At 49.1% G+C, this 17,325-nt stretch overlaps 1 protein-coding gene across 5 annotated transcripts in view; it reads right to left on the minus strand.

Annotated features, from left to right (window-relative positions):
• The window catches only part of MICAL2 (microtubule associated monooxygenase, calponin and LIM domain containing 2), a 132,866-nt gene that overhangs the window by 27,873 nt on the left and 87,668 nt on the right, over window positions 1–17,325 (minus strand). For all 5 annotated transcript variants that reach the window (XM_056353868.1, XM_056353864.1, XM_056353866.1 and 2 more), the window contains 3 exons: window positions 7,104–7,296; window positions 3,152–3,324; window positions 1,848–1,922 (listed from right to left, as the gene is read on the minus strand). In XM_056353868.1, the coding sequence (XP_056209843.1) occupies window positions 1,848–1,922; window positions 3,152–3,324; window positions 7,104–7,296 (441 nt within the window). The remainder of the gene's footprint in view (window positions 1–1,847; window positions 1,923–3,151; window positions 3,325–7,103; window positions 7,297–17,325) is intronic.

The raw sequence follows: 17,325 nt of genomic DNA on the forward strand, positions 1-17,325 counted from the left end.
TCATTTTTGTTCGATCTTTTAAAAACAGATCAATTAAGGCAAGATTTTAAATCCAAGCCTTTGGTGAAGCCAACCACACAGATGCCACGAGACTTTCTGAAGGCACCCTGCCCTGCCTCCCCATCCTGGGCATGGTACAGCCTTCCCCTGGGTGGGACACCCCGTGCAGCTGCTCCACAGAGGCTCTTGGAGCATGGCAAGTCCCCACGCCTTGGAGGTGTGGTGAATCCCAGGGAGCACAGTCCCATCGTGGCTCATCTCCCTGTCCACCTGCCACAGCTGCCTCTCTGGGGATAGCCCATGGCAGGGGGTGGTTTGCTGTAGTTGAGCTTGGTGGGAGCATCCTTTCAGGACCCTGAAATAGCCCTGTGCATCCGCTATGGAAATTTACTGAGTTATCCCAGATGTGTGGCACTGGGGGTTCCAAGGGACCATGGGGTCAGTAGGGACAGCGTTCACGCACACTGGCAGGCAACTGACTGGGAGGTGAGCCCAGTGCCAGGAAGGAGAGGTGCAGCTTGGCTGCTCTGTTGAGATATAAAATTTCATCCCACAGTGGGTTCTTGCAAATGATCTTGCAGCTTGTTTGTGCATTCAAACCAAGCAAGCTGAGATGCCTCTGCTTGAATGCTGGGCCCATAACAGACACAGGGATCCTCCTTGTTTCAGGAGCAGAGCCTTAACTCCTCTGAAGGCAACCAGGACTCTGAGCAGCAGCAGAAATCCCCCTCATTGCAGAGGGCAGCTGAGGGCAAGAAAGCGGCTGTCACCACCATTCCCAAAAACACGCTGTCTCCATGCCCAGAAACTGTGGCACTTGGTCACATGCACAAATCCCTTCTTTCCACTGCTGCAGATTAGTGTTTTATACATCAGGCTGTCAACATCCCAGTCTAACAGATATGACTGCATTTCTAACAGAGTTTTGAGAGGGTTTGGGATGCTGGTAAGCTCACCCAGCTCCCATACTGGTATGATCAATCCTGGCAGCAGGTACCTGCAAGCAGGGACTGGGCAGGCACTGCACTGCAGAGGGGCTGTGCCAAGGCAGGCGGGCAACCCTGTTAGGAGCAGCAGAGGTGTAACTGAGGATGACTGGTTTGTTTTGGGACTGCAGCCCAGGAGGAAGATTACCTAGATGCAGTCTCAGCTGCGAGGGGTGAATGCCCTGTGTTTTGGAAGTGAATTGGGCACAGACCTGATCACTATTGAAATCTCTGCATTCCTGTGCAATTCCCACAGGCAGAGACAGGTCAGCCCAGACCAAGTAAAACTGCTAGAGAACAAGAACTCTAACACTTATTTTCACCAGCTCACCTCGTGGGATGGCTGCTAGTACTCTCTCCCTTTCAGCAGCCCAGAAACACCACCCGGTTTTCTCCAAAAAAAAAAAAAAAAAAAAAAAAAAAACAAAAAACAAAGAAAGAGGTGATAGAGCAGCGGTAGATGGATATGGTATAAATAGGCACCTCCAGGAGCATTTCTAATAAGTGATGGTCACCATGTTATACCCAGCATTGCACCTAATAAAAAACAATCAGTGCAGGCAGGGCTAGAGACAGAATACACAGATCTGGTATAGGGGTGCAGGTTCTCAGCTGGAGAATTACAGCGGACACTGCTTGCTGGTGGGTGTACTCACATAGGGAACAGTCACACAGAAAGGGAATTTCATCTTTTGAGGACAAGAAAATGCAAAAGAAATATTTGGTGCATTTTAGATCTCTGTTTTCTCACCTAGTGACTCAGAAAAATTTTAAAGGAAAGAAGGAGAAACACATTTAAGAGATAGGAAAACAGAAGACAGCACACATAGAAGACACAATCACTTCTTGGGCTTTACTCACTTGTTTGGAGTTTTCTCCTCCAATTCTGATACTTATTTAATGCTGTGGTGTGAAAACTGTTGGCTCTCTGTAACGCTGAACAGAAACAGAAAAGTCACATGGTCACCTAAGGTAGCAAAAGTCAGAGAGCGAAGACAGAGATAGGAAAAAAAGAAAAGGGGGGGGGAGAAGGCCCCCGGTGGAGAGGGGTCAGTTTCCCAGCCAGCCCCCCCCCGTGCCCGTGCCGCTGGCCGGGAGGGGGCAGCGCGCACCCACCGCCCGCCCCACTGCAGGGAGAGGCTCCAAGGAGGCGGCTCCGGCAGCCCTCCGCGCTCACCCCCACACCCCGCTGCCGGCAGGAGAGGGGACAGGATGAAACGGTAAAACCGGAGGGATGCTGTAATGCAGCTGGGTGAGGATGCAGGGCTGAGAGACAGGCTGCTCATGAAGATATAGATAACCCCGGCTGGCACAGTGGGGAGGAAGGTGATGGTGCAGAGGGAGGTGACCTTAGCAGCCAGGAGTAGGGGAGAACATGACATTGAGGAGGAAAAGGGATAAAATCCTCCGGTAACTGCATGGGGTCACATGCTGCTGGGCGTGCTTTGGGGTTTGCTGCTGTCCTTTTTTTGCCCTAAACTAGGGCTTTGTTCTTCAAGAGTCAACTTAAATTACTGTATGAAGTCCCCTCTTCCCTGTTTGGATTAAAAATGCATATATGGATGTGGGGGTAGTGGGGGAAGGGAAGAAATGAATGCTGATGGCCTTTTATTTTCTGCAAAACGATTGCTTTTGCTGTTTTAGCACATCTCTTAGTTCTGACCTTCAACTCCAGAAAGGAGATCCCATTTGGAAGCAGACTGTTCTTAAACCTCTCCCCACCTCCCTGCTAGCTATATGCTTTCCTCCTTATGTTTCACTGGAAAGAAAAACTTTAAGCAGCTACTGATAGAAATACAACTTGAACGAAGCAGAGCTCTCTAGTGCTTCCCAACATCACCCTTGCTTAGGCAATACCGCAGCTATTGCATTGACTACTAATCACTTCCAAACTTTCACTAGTGGGAAAATATTTATCCCACCCCTGCAAGCTAAGCACAAGGCACAGTTACTCCAGGTTACCCTGCATCACAGAAATGCTGTTTCAGCAGCTACAGCACCCAAATGGCTGTAACTTTGTTTACAGCCAAACAAAGACACTGTTAAAGGGTAGAACCTGGCCACACTGCCGGCAACACCCTCTGCTTTGAAACCTCTCCCCCCAGCTCTGACTTCAGCCCTGAGGAGAGGCTGCTGGAGCATCCCCAGGCTGTGCTGTTGCTTACCATCAGCAACTTTGGATGTTTTGGGGCTATCCTCCAGTGCCACAGGGCTCCTGGCAAGTGGTGCCCACCTCTGGACAGAGCTCGGGCAGGCAGGGGGCTCCGGCAGCAAGGTCCGTCCTTCACTCACTTCAGAGTTTGGTAAGTCACCATTAAAATCAGACTCCAGCTCAGAGCTAGAGGGGAAAAAGGGAAAGATGGAAAGAAAGTGGGACATTTCAGAAGACAAACAGCATGGTGGTATTCATTCCACTTCAGTGCAACGAGCACTGGCATCAGCACTGACAGCAGTGGGGGTCACAGAGAAATAGATGTTTTGCAGCCAGAGATGACATCTTCATTTTGCTTTTTCTCATCGTCACCATTACAGGACTGTAATTTGCTGTAGGTGCTACACAGCTGAGATATCCCTATTCCCAGCAGACTTCTGCTGCCAAGACTTGCACTCACAACCACCACATTCAGCACCTGGAATCAAACTGCTGCTGAGAGAAACTTGGGGTGAAACACCACACTGCTCGGTTAGCAGGGACGAGCCCTTCTGTCTGCAAGGCTGTACACCAAGATGAAAGAAGGAAAACAACATTTGTGATACTGTAATTGGCCTAGAAGCAAGACACAAGGGTCAAAGCTACACTTTCCACTTTTTCCCCCACATATTTTTGAAATAAGAGGCATGCCATAGGGAACTGGCAGGAGGCCAAGCACAGGGCAGCCCTAATCTGTCAGGGCAGCCTGCTCCAACTGCAAGGAGGGCTTCACCCATGAATTAAATGTGGCTGTTGCCAAACGTCGCCTCATCGCCCATTTGGGACCTGGAACCAGCTCCCCTCTCCGGGCAGCAGTGGCTGCTGAGCACCCATCACCTGGCAAGTGGCAGGGAAGCTGCAGCCCCCTCCTGCAACTCAGATGCCTCTGCGCTGGCACTGCCAGCAGAAGATAAGGCCAAGGAGGGTAAGGAAATGCCTTCAGCAATTTGGAGGAACCCATGGTGGAAATCACGCAGCATCAGCTGTTTCAACCCCAAGGTGACAGATGCACTGGCACCGGGCTGAAAACCTTCTATGCTTATTTTGGTGGTTTCTAAATCAAAACATCAAGCATGATAAAAAAGCACCTTTCAAAATTAAATCTGTGCAGATATATCTGAAAATTAAGAAAATGCATAAGAATGTATTCAATTCAGCATGCAGAAGGACAGACAGCTGTAAACCTGGGGTATTTTGTTCTTTGTATTGCAATGGCATCCTTTCTCACTGCACACTGGGCACCACACAGAGCCACAGGGAGGGTTTTGAACCACAGCAATAGGCTGTGCTTGATCTTGATCCCAATTCTGAGTGCTGCAGTTCCAGAGGAGAAGGGAGCCTGGAGGAGGGGAGTGAAAATGGCCATCGGCCTGGCAAACAGGGCTTAAGCAAGTTGGAGAAGACTGTAAGCATTAATCTAGGGAGGAGAAGACTGAGTGAAGCTACATAAGCAACCTTCAAACATGCAAAAGGCATCTACAGGAAACAAGGAAACAAACTCTCCTCATTCCCAGGAGCTACTGGGACAGCCCATGCAATCATGAGTGCAATGAGGCACCTGAGCTGATGACAGAGTCAGATTTTGGCATCCCCTTCCTTAAAGGTAATTAAAAATATGCCACACAAGCATGTGTGAATGATGCACACACCGTGACCTTGCCTCTGGGCAGGAGAATGACCATTTGAGGTGATTATTAAACCTTTTTTCAATAATCATAGGATTTCTAAAGTCCACACTGTAGGGAACAGACACATCCATGCCTTCTGATGTGACCACATTCCCACTGCCATAAATAAGCATGCTGCTATCCCACTCAGCCTATTTTTAATGCAAATAATAATGCTAACCTAATTAATAGATTTATTGTGAAGATTCATAGTTTTACCTCAAAAAAAAAAGAGGAGGTTACACTGTGAGTTGTCCTGTTGGTGCAGCAGGAGAAAGCTGTTTTGTGTTTATATAGCACTGCCTTGTACCAAGTAAAGATTTATTGCAACAGCCCCAGGCATAGCCCAGTAGGCAGAAGGAAGAAGAGCTAAAGGAAAGGCTGCGGACCATATAAAGCCAGGGTAAATGCCTTATGGGTAGCGCCTGCCAGTCCTGCACGCCTGCTTTGCCCAGATCAAACCACCAGCGCTGGGAGGCCGGGGCCAGCACGGCAGCAAGGATTGCAGCACAGCTCCAGGTGCTTTGCTGTCTTGGTAGGCTGAATCAGAGTGGCCTTAAATTTCACCACTAACAAATACTTTTTAGGTGTCTTTCAAGCTGCGTCAAACATACATACATACATACATATATATATATAATGTAAATATATGAAGTCTTTGATAGTTGAGATCCTGTGTGGACAGAGAGATACCACACTGAGATTGGGCAAAGCGCCACACAAAAGGAAAAGAAAAAGACCTGCCATTAACATTGATTGATGTATTTCTGTTTTAAAGAGCAAAATGGTTATTTTCCTTGGCTGGGAAGGAGGTAAGTGCTATAGTATGAGGCTTCGCCTCTGATCTCTGCTTGATAGGTGGTCATTATTCCCGAGTACCTAAAGCCCGAACTGCAAAGCGGTGTCACCCAGCTGGTTGTTTTCCCTGTTCCACCAAGTGCCTCGCAGCCAGTGCAGCAGTGCCATTTGTCACTTGTTATTTCTCTCAGCCCCCCCGGCCCCCTTTTTAGGTAAGGACTGGCCTGCCAGAGCTGTGCGAGGCGAAGGGCACCTGAGCTGCCACAGTAGCAGGAGGCTGACCTCAGAACTGCTGGCACCAGCCACCCCAGTGACAGATGTGGTGTCGCCCCTCGCGCCACATCCCGCTGGCAGGGAACCAGGGGCCTCGCTGTCCAGCCGCGGGTCTGCCGCAGGGAAGGGAGTTGATCCCTCAGATCAGGGGGATTAGCCAACTCTCATCGCTGCCAGGGCGCCACGGGGGCACCATGAGCCAGAGGGTATTAGTGAGGGATACAAGCACACTCTCCACAGGGGGGTCTGTCAAACAGGTAGGAAACCCTTCCCTGAGCTCTTTGTCCCCCATGGGAGAGGAACCCCGGAGAGGTTCATGCTTCCCCAGACAAGCCCCCAGACCCATGCAGCAAAGCATAAACACTATTTAAAACCACTGCAGGGAACAGCAGAAAGTTGCATTTCTAAAAGCACTGCTCTCCACAGTCTACACACAGCACCACAAAGAGGCATTGAAAGGACTTTAAACATTTGAACAAACTTCTTTACAGAGCAAAAACTTAGTGTTTGCAACAATTGGCTTTAGGTTCACATTTTTTTTCTTTTCTCTTATTTTCCCCTCCCCCTCTTTTTTAGTTCCAGTAAGGAAAACTGCTTTTCTTGGGAGATACCAATCTAACCTTTAGATAGATTAAACTCCCACAGAATCTTGCCCATAAAGCCAACATATTCCAATTTGTACACAGAAATCTGGCTTCCTCTGACAGTTCCTCAAAGATCATCCAATTTCAGATTTCTCAGGGGTGGGCAAGCCCTCAGACACCTGGAGAGAGACCCAGGGTGCAGAGCTGCAGGATGATGCCCAAAGTGGGAGGTGGTCACATCACAGGATGCACCTTTTACCACAACACACCCACTGCCCTAATCCCTGAACAAACATTTTTGGTACACGAAGAGTTGAACCCAGGCTGAGGGCTGATCAGGGCAATGTTTTTCTCTCTGATTCAGGCCCCTATGTGGGATGCAAATGTTTGAAGATTTCCTGCGAAGTGAGTCATGTGTCTGGGGGATTTATGGCTGTGGTAAAGAACAATTGTTATTCTGAGCGGTTTATCTTTTTCTTCCCCATGCCCCCCCAGATGTCAGTACATTCAGTACTATATTTTGTTATATTTTTCCTTAGTGTTACAGAGAAAACCAAGCTGCTCTCACGGGTTTTTTAATAGGCTTACTTGTATTTTAAAGTACCTGCTTGCATCACTGGTGACCATGACTCGGATAGCAAGAAGGTTGTGCTCAGTCATCTCCTCCTCAGGGATGACCCTCACGGTGGCCCACTCCGGGGAAGGGGGTGAGAACCAGCTCTCCAAGTCGCAGCGCTCGGGGATGCTCTTCGCCTTCTTTGGAGAGGTGGGCTCATCAGTTGTGGGCAGGCAGCAGCCTGGGAAAGCACAAAGGCAATAGCAGGGTGTTAGGAGAGGAGGGAGTCCACAGGGAGGGACCTCATCCCTGAGTCCATATGGTCCTTGGCCATTGCTGGTGGTTTCCGTGTGAGGCCCAATGCTGTCCCCACAAGCACAGGCGAGGTGCACGGACAGTCAGCCTGGCACAGCAAAAACATCCCTTCAACCCCGTACAGCCCTGCTGGGGTTTGTCAGCTCGGATGCAGAGAGAAGGAAACTTCAGGGGCAGCCTCAGCTTTGCAGCTGCAGGTCCTCACTCTGCTCTGGGGGACAGCCATCAGGCTGAATGCCTGGTGGCAGCAGCAAGACATGTACCAGCCACACAAGTAGGGATTTACAGTCTTTTTTCAGGCCCCCAATGTACACGTGTGTGTGGCAGGAGGCAGATGGACCGGCCTTGCTTAGGTGGCTAAACCTTCGGCCTTTTGTTGCAACTTCAGGTCAATTTAGAACAGTGGGAGTGAGCAAGCAAAATAAACACAGGGTCTTCAGGTTATTTTTGAGTGTGTACAGCAAATACAGACACTGATTTGCAAGAAGCATCATCATCACAGCAGTTAAACAGCACCATCCCTGAACTTCACATTCAGGCAGGAGGAATAAAGAACAAAGCCAAGCTACCCCTGCTCAGGGGGGATGCCAGGTGGAGCCAAAAAAGGGAGATCATCTCTCCCTGTGAAAACCTTGAATTCTGAGCAACCTCACCTATCCACAATCTCCTGCACACACAAATACAAATGTATCAGCTGCGCAAGTTCCCCTGGGGCTCAGTGCAGAAGGGACAAATGACAAGCTCTGGGAGAGTGGCTTTGCTCGGTTCACCTCCCAGGCGTGATGCTTTCACCACATTTAATTCAACACTGTTACTTCTAATTTACACCTGTATAAGCAGAAAAAAAAATCAGACCTGTGACATGGCTTATTTTCTCATGTATTAGAGCACACTATCTAGTAAACAACAATTAAATTCCTCTTTAACTTGCAGCTCCTCCATTTATTGGAGGAGTGCACTCACCCCTGTCCTTCACCTCACAAGGGTTTTTAACTCAAACACCAGGCACTTGCATGGGTTGAACACGGAAAACAAACTCGCCGGGAATAAGAGTGCTACAGGCAAATCCCAGATGCACCAGGAGGATTACATCCACTGCAGAGCCTGAGCGCTGGCCCACAGGCCCCTCCGGAGCAGCGATTCCCCAGCTGCAGCCCCTGCATCTGTCCCAGCCCGTCACACATGGCTGTTCATGGTGCCTGAGAGGCAGCAGCCGCCAGGCACTACTGCTGCTGGGAGCAGACGCAGCAGGTACTGCAGGTGCACAACCTGCACTGCGCTCAGATCACTCAGTCCATCTACTGCTGTCCCCTCCCGCTGTTACCATTTCTGTGGAGCTGTGAAACAAGGTCCTCAAAACAAGCTGGGACAGCAGAGCTACGCCTTTATTTCACATGATTCAGGTAGCTCCCAGCCTCCCCCAGGAAAAGAAAACTGGTGTTCTGAGCTTCTGTACCTCTCCCAATTATTGTTTGTGCTCACCCCCTTTCTATGTTTGCAAATAAGCACCACCGAGGAAAGCTCAGCTGCTGGTAGCAGGGTTGACTGCTCTGCAGATACAATGCTTGTGCTAGCCAGGTGAAGTTCCTTTACTTGTGCTCACAGACCGAATAACATGGATTAGCAGCTGGGTGGGTTTTTTTAGTTTGACTGATTACACTTTTCCCCAGTGTCACAGATCATTGCACTTCCCAAGAGGCTGTGGTGAGCTCTGGCTTTTCATCCTTCATAAAAGTCAATGTATTTTCTTGGCTTGAAAACTCCTCAAGACCTCACTACTCACAACAGCTTCGTGGGTTTGGGTTTGGGGTTTTTTTTTCCCAATTCTTCTACTTTCTATGTACAAAAAGCCAAGGAGGATGAAGGAGTGGCTTGCTCCTTCTCCAGAGCAAGATTCTCCCATGTGAAAACACGTGCTCAGGCTCTTTGTCCAGCTCACTAGCACTGCAGCAGCCACGTGTTTCTTGACTGCAGAGATTTTATTTCCTTTGGGAGATGGAGGAAATTCATCCCTCTCTGATTTTTATGTCTGACTTCTACTTTGGCCCAGCCAGGCCACCCACTCCAAAGCTGCTCGTGGGCAGTGCACAGCAAGCCCAGCAGTGTTCGGGTGTGCAGCGTGGGAGTCCAGAGGTCAGTGGAGCACAACTGCCCTTTCTCACACAAACCCTCCTGGAAATGGCCCTCTCCCCCCCGAGTTGGGCTGGACCACAAACGTGCCATTTCTACTCTCCAGAAGCAAAGTAGAAAGCAGCATTGTAAGCCAACTTGTAAAACCCAAATCCTTCAACTCAACTTTCTCATTAAAAGATGCTGCATTTTATATGAAAATCACAGCAAGCAAAACTAAAGGTTTGCCAGCTCTGTCTATAAACTTTGTACCCATGCTGGCAACAAAGCGCTGCCCAAGGTCACTGCAAGCAGCTGATAAAGTCAGTTTTGCCATTTGCTTGCATGCTCAGTATGTATTCTCTTCCCATGCCGCACGTTAATGCCTTCCCTGCCACGTTAACAGGAAAGAGGAGAAAACATGTTTATGACTAACAGACACACAGCTGGAGAGCATCGAAACCCACAGACAGACTACCTAAAATGATTCCCAGCGTGGTTTCTGAACGCAAACAGCTTTTTAGTCAAGTTCCTCTGCAACAGTCTGTTTCACACGCAGTTTTCAATCATTACAGACATAACAGTCAGAGCTAGTGAAGGACATCAGGATGTCATCCAGGCCACTGCATGAAGGTGATGGATGGCACCGTCACCTCTCTGTGAGTAGTTACATTTCTGTGTGGGGTTTTTTGGGGGGTGTTTTTTTGGTATCATGGTATCTCTCCTTCTTGAATTCTGCACTTAGCAGCTGACCCTCTCAGTAATCTGTTCAACAGCTGAGCCCTTTCTGAACAAGTTTGCATTCATAACAATGCTAATTGGGTTTAAGATCAGCATCCTGCATTAGCATCCACCTCTATGTAGTGAAAGATATTCCTGCCCATGGCAGGGGAGGTTGGACTAAATCTTTAAAGGTCCCTTCCAACCCAAACCACTCCAGGATTAGAAAGCAAACCCACTCCTTACTAATATATTCAATCAATATTTGTATTGTGACCTATAAGGTTGATTAAACTACATTGCACTCAACTCCATAAAAGCAGAAACTGGACCACCTCAGTGTTTCAGTGCATGGGACAACCACATGTGCACATTAATTTAAACACTGGCTTACACATTCTGCAGGACATTTGAAAAGATTAAAGTTAGTACTGCTGTTTCTCATTGCAGGGCTGCACCTTAAGTAACAGGCTCAAACAAAAGGCAAAGACCTTCCAAACAGCTATGTGTCAGGGTTTTTTGGGAGGCTCTGATGATGTTACACAATTTGATTGGTGTCTCCTAAAAAGCAGCCTTTCCTGCAGCTCTACACTGAACCGCCCTGCTCTGCAGGTGGACACTGCATGGTGAAACACAGGCTGGCAGGGCACTGTGGGCTCCTGCAAGAGAGAGATTTCATCCCCTGAGAACAAGGGTACAGACCAAGCACACAGAGCAGGGACAAGCTGCTGCTGGATTCATGTAAACACTGCAGAGGAAGAGTGTGGCCAATTCAAACAAAAGCCTGGAGGCTCCGCAGGCCTGCAGTCCACCTGGCAATTATTACCTGCCTCTCCACTGCAGTGCAAACAAACCCAACCAGCCATCAGCCGTGACTCCACCACTGGCCATCGCTGCTGTTAATTTCAAAGGACTGTTAAAAAGGAGAAATATGATCTGATCTAAACAAGGACTTTGAAAAGAAAGCTGTGACTTCTTTAAAGCTCATATTTTGCACAAAAAGATGAGAATGGCTGTCTGAACTAATTTTTCCTAAATCAGCCCAAAGGCTGATTACACAAAGGTGAGGCATACATTTATGCTCCCAGACAGATGCTAGGCTAAATAAGAAGCAGCTCTCGTACCTCTCCATTCCAGCTAGAAGCCTCACAGTTCTCCCTGCATCCTGGACAGCCACCCATCCCTGCAGTACCAGCAGCCAGGTCCTTAGCAAGATGTCAGCACAGCGAGGCTGAGCAGGAGAGCACCAATTTTTTGGAAATCTGACTCCAGGGTGGAAACCAGGCTCTAAACCTCAGTGCCCTGTTTCCCATCACACTGCAGGTTGAGATTTAAGACCCTCTAGTGACCACTGCAATTAACTGGTCATGCACCAGCCTGGCTGACAAACCGGCCCTTGGGGACGAGACAGACGGAGCCTTGCTGCAGGCTGAGCTGTGCTCAGGCAGGGGATCAGCCCAAGTTGTTTGGCACTTCTGGCCACATTCAGCAGCCACCCCCACCACCTCTGCTCTCTGGGGAAACTCAAGGTGCTGCAGAAGGATTGAGGGGGACACTCAGCTGCTACATCCAAGGTGACAATTCCCACATAAACTGCAAGATATCCAATTTTGCTAGTGCTTGAGTTCTTTCATAAGTCTGTGCCTGGCTGTACTTACCACGTTATCCCACGTCTTCACCAGAGGACACAAAAGTGGCCCTACTGCTGTTCCCAAAGGGGAAGGGGTATGTGGGTAGACCAAGCCACTCATCTGGAATTACCCAGGCAGCCTCTGCTGCAGCCAGCACTCTCGTTCCTCATCAGGTTTCCTCCCCAGGACAAGAGATTTTCTACTAGAAGCTAAGAGGCTGAGTCAGAGGAATTGAACTTTATAAGATAAACACATACAATGTAAAAGCTAAAGAGACATCCGCCCTGTGGGACAGATAAGGGCACAGCCCCATTTCCTGCTGATGTAAACTGGTGCCATGCCACTGACCTCCGTGGGGCAGCACCAGATGTTATCAGAGGAGAACTCAGTCCTCAGGAAACAGTCCCTCTAAATAGCATTTGCGTAAGATCTTACTTCACTTCCATCATGCTCACTTCAGATTTTGTACTATCTATGTCTCAGCATGCTGAAGACCTGTGAGTATGCCAGATCCATAGCACAGTTTGGACTGGAGTCATTACTAATCCTTTGCCAAAACGTTCAAATAATTTACCCAGGCGGGCATGGACAAGCCCCGCATGGGAAGGCGTTAATCTTAGGTCACAGTCAGCCGACCAGATCTGTCACATGAGTACGGCTGCAGGGACAGGCAGCACACGTCACAACTATCTCACAGCACACTGCTGGCAAGCTTACATAGAAAGGTCTTAACAACAACCTACTTCTGTTTTTTAGCTGCTGAAGTTTCCTAAGCTAGTCACAGTATGAACAAACCAAAGAGCCAATGTGTTCATTTCCAATTCCTCCATGTTCTTTGGTGCTTTCCTGCACAAGGGTGAGGGGAAGTGAGCAGGCAGGGCAGCCCTCCTGGCTCTGCTCAGCAAGGAACAGCAGGTCCTCCACATAACCCGGCGTTTATGCTGTCTGTTTTATGGACTACATTTACACAACTGTAACTTGCTGTCTGAAGGTCTGGAGGGATTGAGAATGTAAGTTTTCCACTCCTTAAATTGTCATTAACCTCCTCCTTACCCTGTTTTCATCCACATATGATGCTCCTTCCTCATCAGTCACACTGCCCAGTGTTTTGTTTTGGCCACACCATTACCTTTTTCATTAATCTCCCAAATTTCCTCTCTCCTCCCCCCTGCCAAGCACACTGTGCCTTGCCTAACTGATCCCCTACCTCCTGGCTGCCTTTTCCCAGCAGCCCTTCTCAGGGTGATGTCACTACTACCATCAGGCTCCTGGGTGCTCTCTTCCAGCCTCAAACCTTGGCAGCCCTCACCCAGCTACAGCCTGGCTCTGGTATTGAGCTAGGCGGTTCCTGGGGCTGGGGACATCTTGCTGGCTCCACAGCAGGTGGACCTTGGTCTGAGGTGAGGGCTTCGGGGGGTCTCTGCTTGTCAAAGCAATGAGAATACCTCTGCGGTACCACAAAACCAGCCTCATGTTTCTTCTCCCTAAACCACATGAAAACAACGCAGGTTCCAAATGGAGAGTGGAGTCAGGCTGGGTTGAAGCACACCAGCCAGTGGCTGCACTTCACCACTGGGCACACCATGGGCACGAGTAGGTGAGGGTCTTCTCACCCTTGCTAGCCCAAGGACACTGACCACACCGACGAAGGGTACACTGCACCACGGCATGGCATGGGCAACCAGCCTTTGGAGAATGAGCTGCCCTCCCAGCCAAAGCCCGGCGCGAGTTCATTCGCTTTAGTAACAGACTGGCAGCAGCACGTCCAACACACAGGCTCTACCACCCGTCTCCTTAGTGCAAGTGTCTGTCCTCAGTCAGAGTAATCCTGATCACAGTCCTTGAATGACTTGTACCGAGAGCAAATAACATTGTTTTAGGGTTTTTTTTAGCTTGGGGGTTTTTTTGGTGTGATTTTTTTTGTTTTGTTTGGTTTTTTTTTTTTTTAAGTAATCAGTGGAGCTTAGCTGCCTTCACTTATTTAAACAGCAGCAATACAGTCAGTGATTTCACCAGAACAATCTGTATTCATCTGGCTCTCCCACTCAAATACGATGAAAAATTTGGATAAACAATTTCTCCTTTGTCTGTATTTCAAAACCCACTTCATTCTCCACACACAGGGAGAGAAACGACTGTTTTCCTTGCAGGGCAAGGACTTAGCTAAACTGTGGTAACTGGGAAGTATTCCTAAAGCTTCATCTGCAACGCTCGCATCTGAGTCTGCACTCACCCAGAGGTCAGGACCGTTCAAAACTCACCCCAACATACGGGTCTGCAGGAGCTGTTTGTCCGAGCCCCACAGGCAGATGCAAACCTCTTTCCAGCAAAATACACTTTTATTCCCCATTAAGCATCATGCCAAGTTTTGATTCAATATTGTGCCAGCTCATCCTTACATTTGAAGCAGCAATTTTTGCACTGGTTCGAATGAGTCAGAGACACAGCCAGTGAGGGACAAAGACATTGTAAGATTTCTGCAACGCTAGGAAGGTTTACAAAACTTGGAGGTGGGCCTTATTGCAGCTGCACAGATGTGGTCAAGGAGCACAAATACTCAGTTTTCCCCCATAGCATCAATAATTCAAACAACATGGTCATTTACTTACTGAAAGTAAATTACTAAGAGCATTTGGACAGCAAGACCATCCTCATTCAGCCAGTTTGTGGCCTCTGGGTGGACTTGCAGAAATTCACCCATCAGACCCAGCAGAGATCGTGGCTGAGCAGACCAGACCACTCAGGGAAGTTTGTACCAAGGAGCAGAGAAGGCAACAAAGCAACCCAAGCCTTTGGGACAACACAGCAAGGCCCCACGCTGGACTGCCAGCCTGCACCCAGAGCCCCAGCCCTTCCAAATCCTTCACTCCACTGTCGGGGAGCACAGGCTGTATGAAGATACTCCCCCATCCCAGCACAGCCGCCGAGCAGGAGCCAGGCACGGCTGGTACCTTGGCAGGGGCTTGTTTCAAGCCGATTATCAAATCTGAGAAACAAACTGCAGTTTGTTTATGGCTCAGCAAAGTAGCAGCCTCTAATTAGGAATATAATGATGGTATTTGGAGGTCCCTGTATATACAAGTCCAGCAGCAGCCCTCCTGCAGGAGTTTTTAAGTGGCCTTTCCCTTCATCTCTCTGGAGACTCTCAGAGCCCTGCAGGCTTAAGGCAGCTTCATCCTAGCAAAAAGCATGCAAATTCAGTATGGTCTTCTGCTCACTGAAAGATCACTGCAATTGTGATTCTTTTAATGACAGACTTGTAAAATTCATGCACTTAGAGAATAACACACAGTGATGATCCACCATAACCTAAAAAAGCATTTGTGCCTTGCCTCTTTTTTTCTTTTTTTAATAACTTTTTGTATGAGCATCCTCCGTGGTCTGGATGCATTTCAGCATCTATGAAGGCCTTCAAGCAGCACTGCTTTTCTGCAAAGGCTCTGTGCCCAGCAGGAACGGCCATGGAGGGAGCATGGCAGTAAGATCCCCACAGGCATGCAGAGCCCCACAAGCCATCCTGAAGCCCAGAAACAAGGATGGAGAAATCTCTGGGCATGCAAAACCAGGGACTCAGGGGCCTCAAGTGCTTGCTTGAATGCCTTGGCTCACCTTCCTCCCTCAAGCACAAGGGCAAAGCTGACAACCAAGCAAAGCAGTGGAGAGGCCTTTCTTGTCTGTAATATGCTGCACATTACAGACATGAGCTACGTGAATATCCTTAAAGCCCTGAAAGCCTGCAATTAGTTTTGTTAGTAATTTTCTCCTGGAGTGATTTTAGGGTAGTTTATTCCAATGGAAATACAGGGCAGGTCTCCCCCACAGCTATCAGGCTCCTGTGCTGGTTCTGCTTAAGGAGAGCATGGCTGCATTGTCCCGTCTGCCTCGTGCTGGGAGAGCAAACTTCTCCCTGTGTCACAGGGTGTCACTGCCAGCCCCTGTGGGGACCAAGGGAGGGTTTGCATGAGGCACTGAGCTGTGCAGACCCAAATCCAGGACTGATGCTGTCTCACGGTCTCAGCACCACCATGCATTGCTCGGCGTGGTGGGGCCATGCCAGCTCTACTAGACCACTCTGCCAAAAAGCTCAAGCTCAGAGTTTTGAAAGCTCAAATCTCAGAGCTGTTTACTGGCCCTCCGTGACTAACAAGCCACCAAATGCAGTCTACCAGCAGGCAAGGTCCCTCTGCTACTGCAAGATGGATAAAACACATCATTGCACCCCTCCTCCTGGTCCCAGAGGCTTTGCCAACACATCAGCCCAGTGGAATAAGGGAAAGGTGCTGAGTTACGCACTGGCATCACACCCACACCATGACAGTTCAGTGCTGCACAGAGAAGCACTGAAACCTATTTCCATGTTATGCCGTGCTCAGCAGTGCAATTGCAATGGGGTTTGCTTAGCTGATGAAAACACCACAGTCCTGTGACAGCTCCTGGCATGGGTTCCCTTCAGAAACCTGCTGGGGAGCAGCGTGCCACCGCACACATGGCAAAGGAGAGGCCCTTTCCAAAAGCAGCTTAGCATCCACCCACCAAGGCTTCGCAGACAGCTCTCAGCACCTTCTATGATTACCATTTATAAGGCGTTGATTGCTCCAGCGCTTGAGCGTCCCCACTGATAACACTCATGCTAACGAACAGACTAAGCAGGAGACGTTATTCATACTGGCAAGTCCTACTTGACAAGGCAGCTTGACTTTATGGGCTGCCACAGCTCCTGAGTCATCTGTCAAACCAGTGTCAGGCAAATCACGTTACTGTGACCTGGCAAGGAGATGACAAGGGCTCGGGAACCAGCCAAATTTGGGCAGAGCCAAGCCCCCGCTGGGACAGCTGGACCGGGTTGGCCATTTCCCCCCACCTTGGGCAAAGCATGTGCTGCTCACAACAGCGCAAAGCCTGAACTCTGCCAAGCAATGTCTCCCACCCCACCAGAAGCACTGGGCCAAGTGCCTCGGACACCAGCTGCCTCAGGGCAGCTGTGCTTTATCAGCTTTGCCCAGGAGTGGCTGCTCTGTGCATGCTCTGCCCGTCTTGGACAAAAATGGTCAAAGATGCTCCACTGAAAAAAACCCAACCAAGCCAGCTGCAGCAGCCTCCCCATCAACACCACTATGCCGTAAACAGCCAGAAGCATTCATGCTTATCCTCCCTCCTCCTCTTCAGCTAGTTTTAAGTCATGAGAGGAGAATTAATTTCTAAGCAATGTACAGTTAGAGCTCCCATGGTATTTCTTGGCTAAGGCAAGTCAGACCAAATGGGAGCCCTGCACAAGCAGAAAGGGGAGCTAGTCTTGCAGAGCTAGCCAAGGTACGAAAACTTAAACTAATACAAAACCAGAGAACATCCCTGAAGGCAGATAAAAAACAGAAACAGAGCCAGGAAACAACAAATTTTAAAGCATCAACCTTTCTGCTTTGGGCCACAACACTCCAGGGTGCTGGTGGTCAGCAATAAAGTTCCTGCAGGGAGGCTGGTCCAGAAAACTCTGCAGA

The sequence above is a fragment of the Falco biarmicus genome, chromosome 10 (assembly GCF_023638135.1).
Source record: "Falco biarmicus isolate bFalBia1 chromosome 10, bFalBia1.pri, whole genome shotgun sequence".
Lineage (NCBI taxonomy): Eukaryota > Metazoa > Chordata > Aves > Falconiformes > Falconidae > Falco > Falco biarmicus.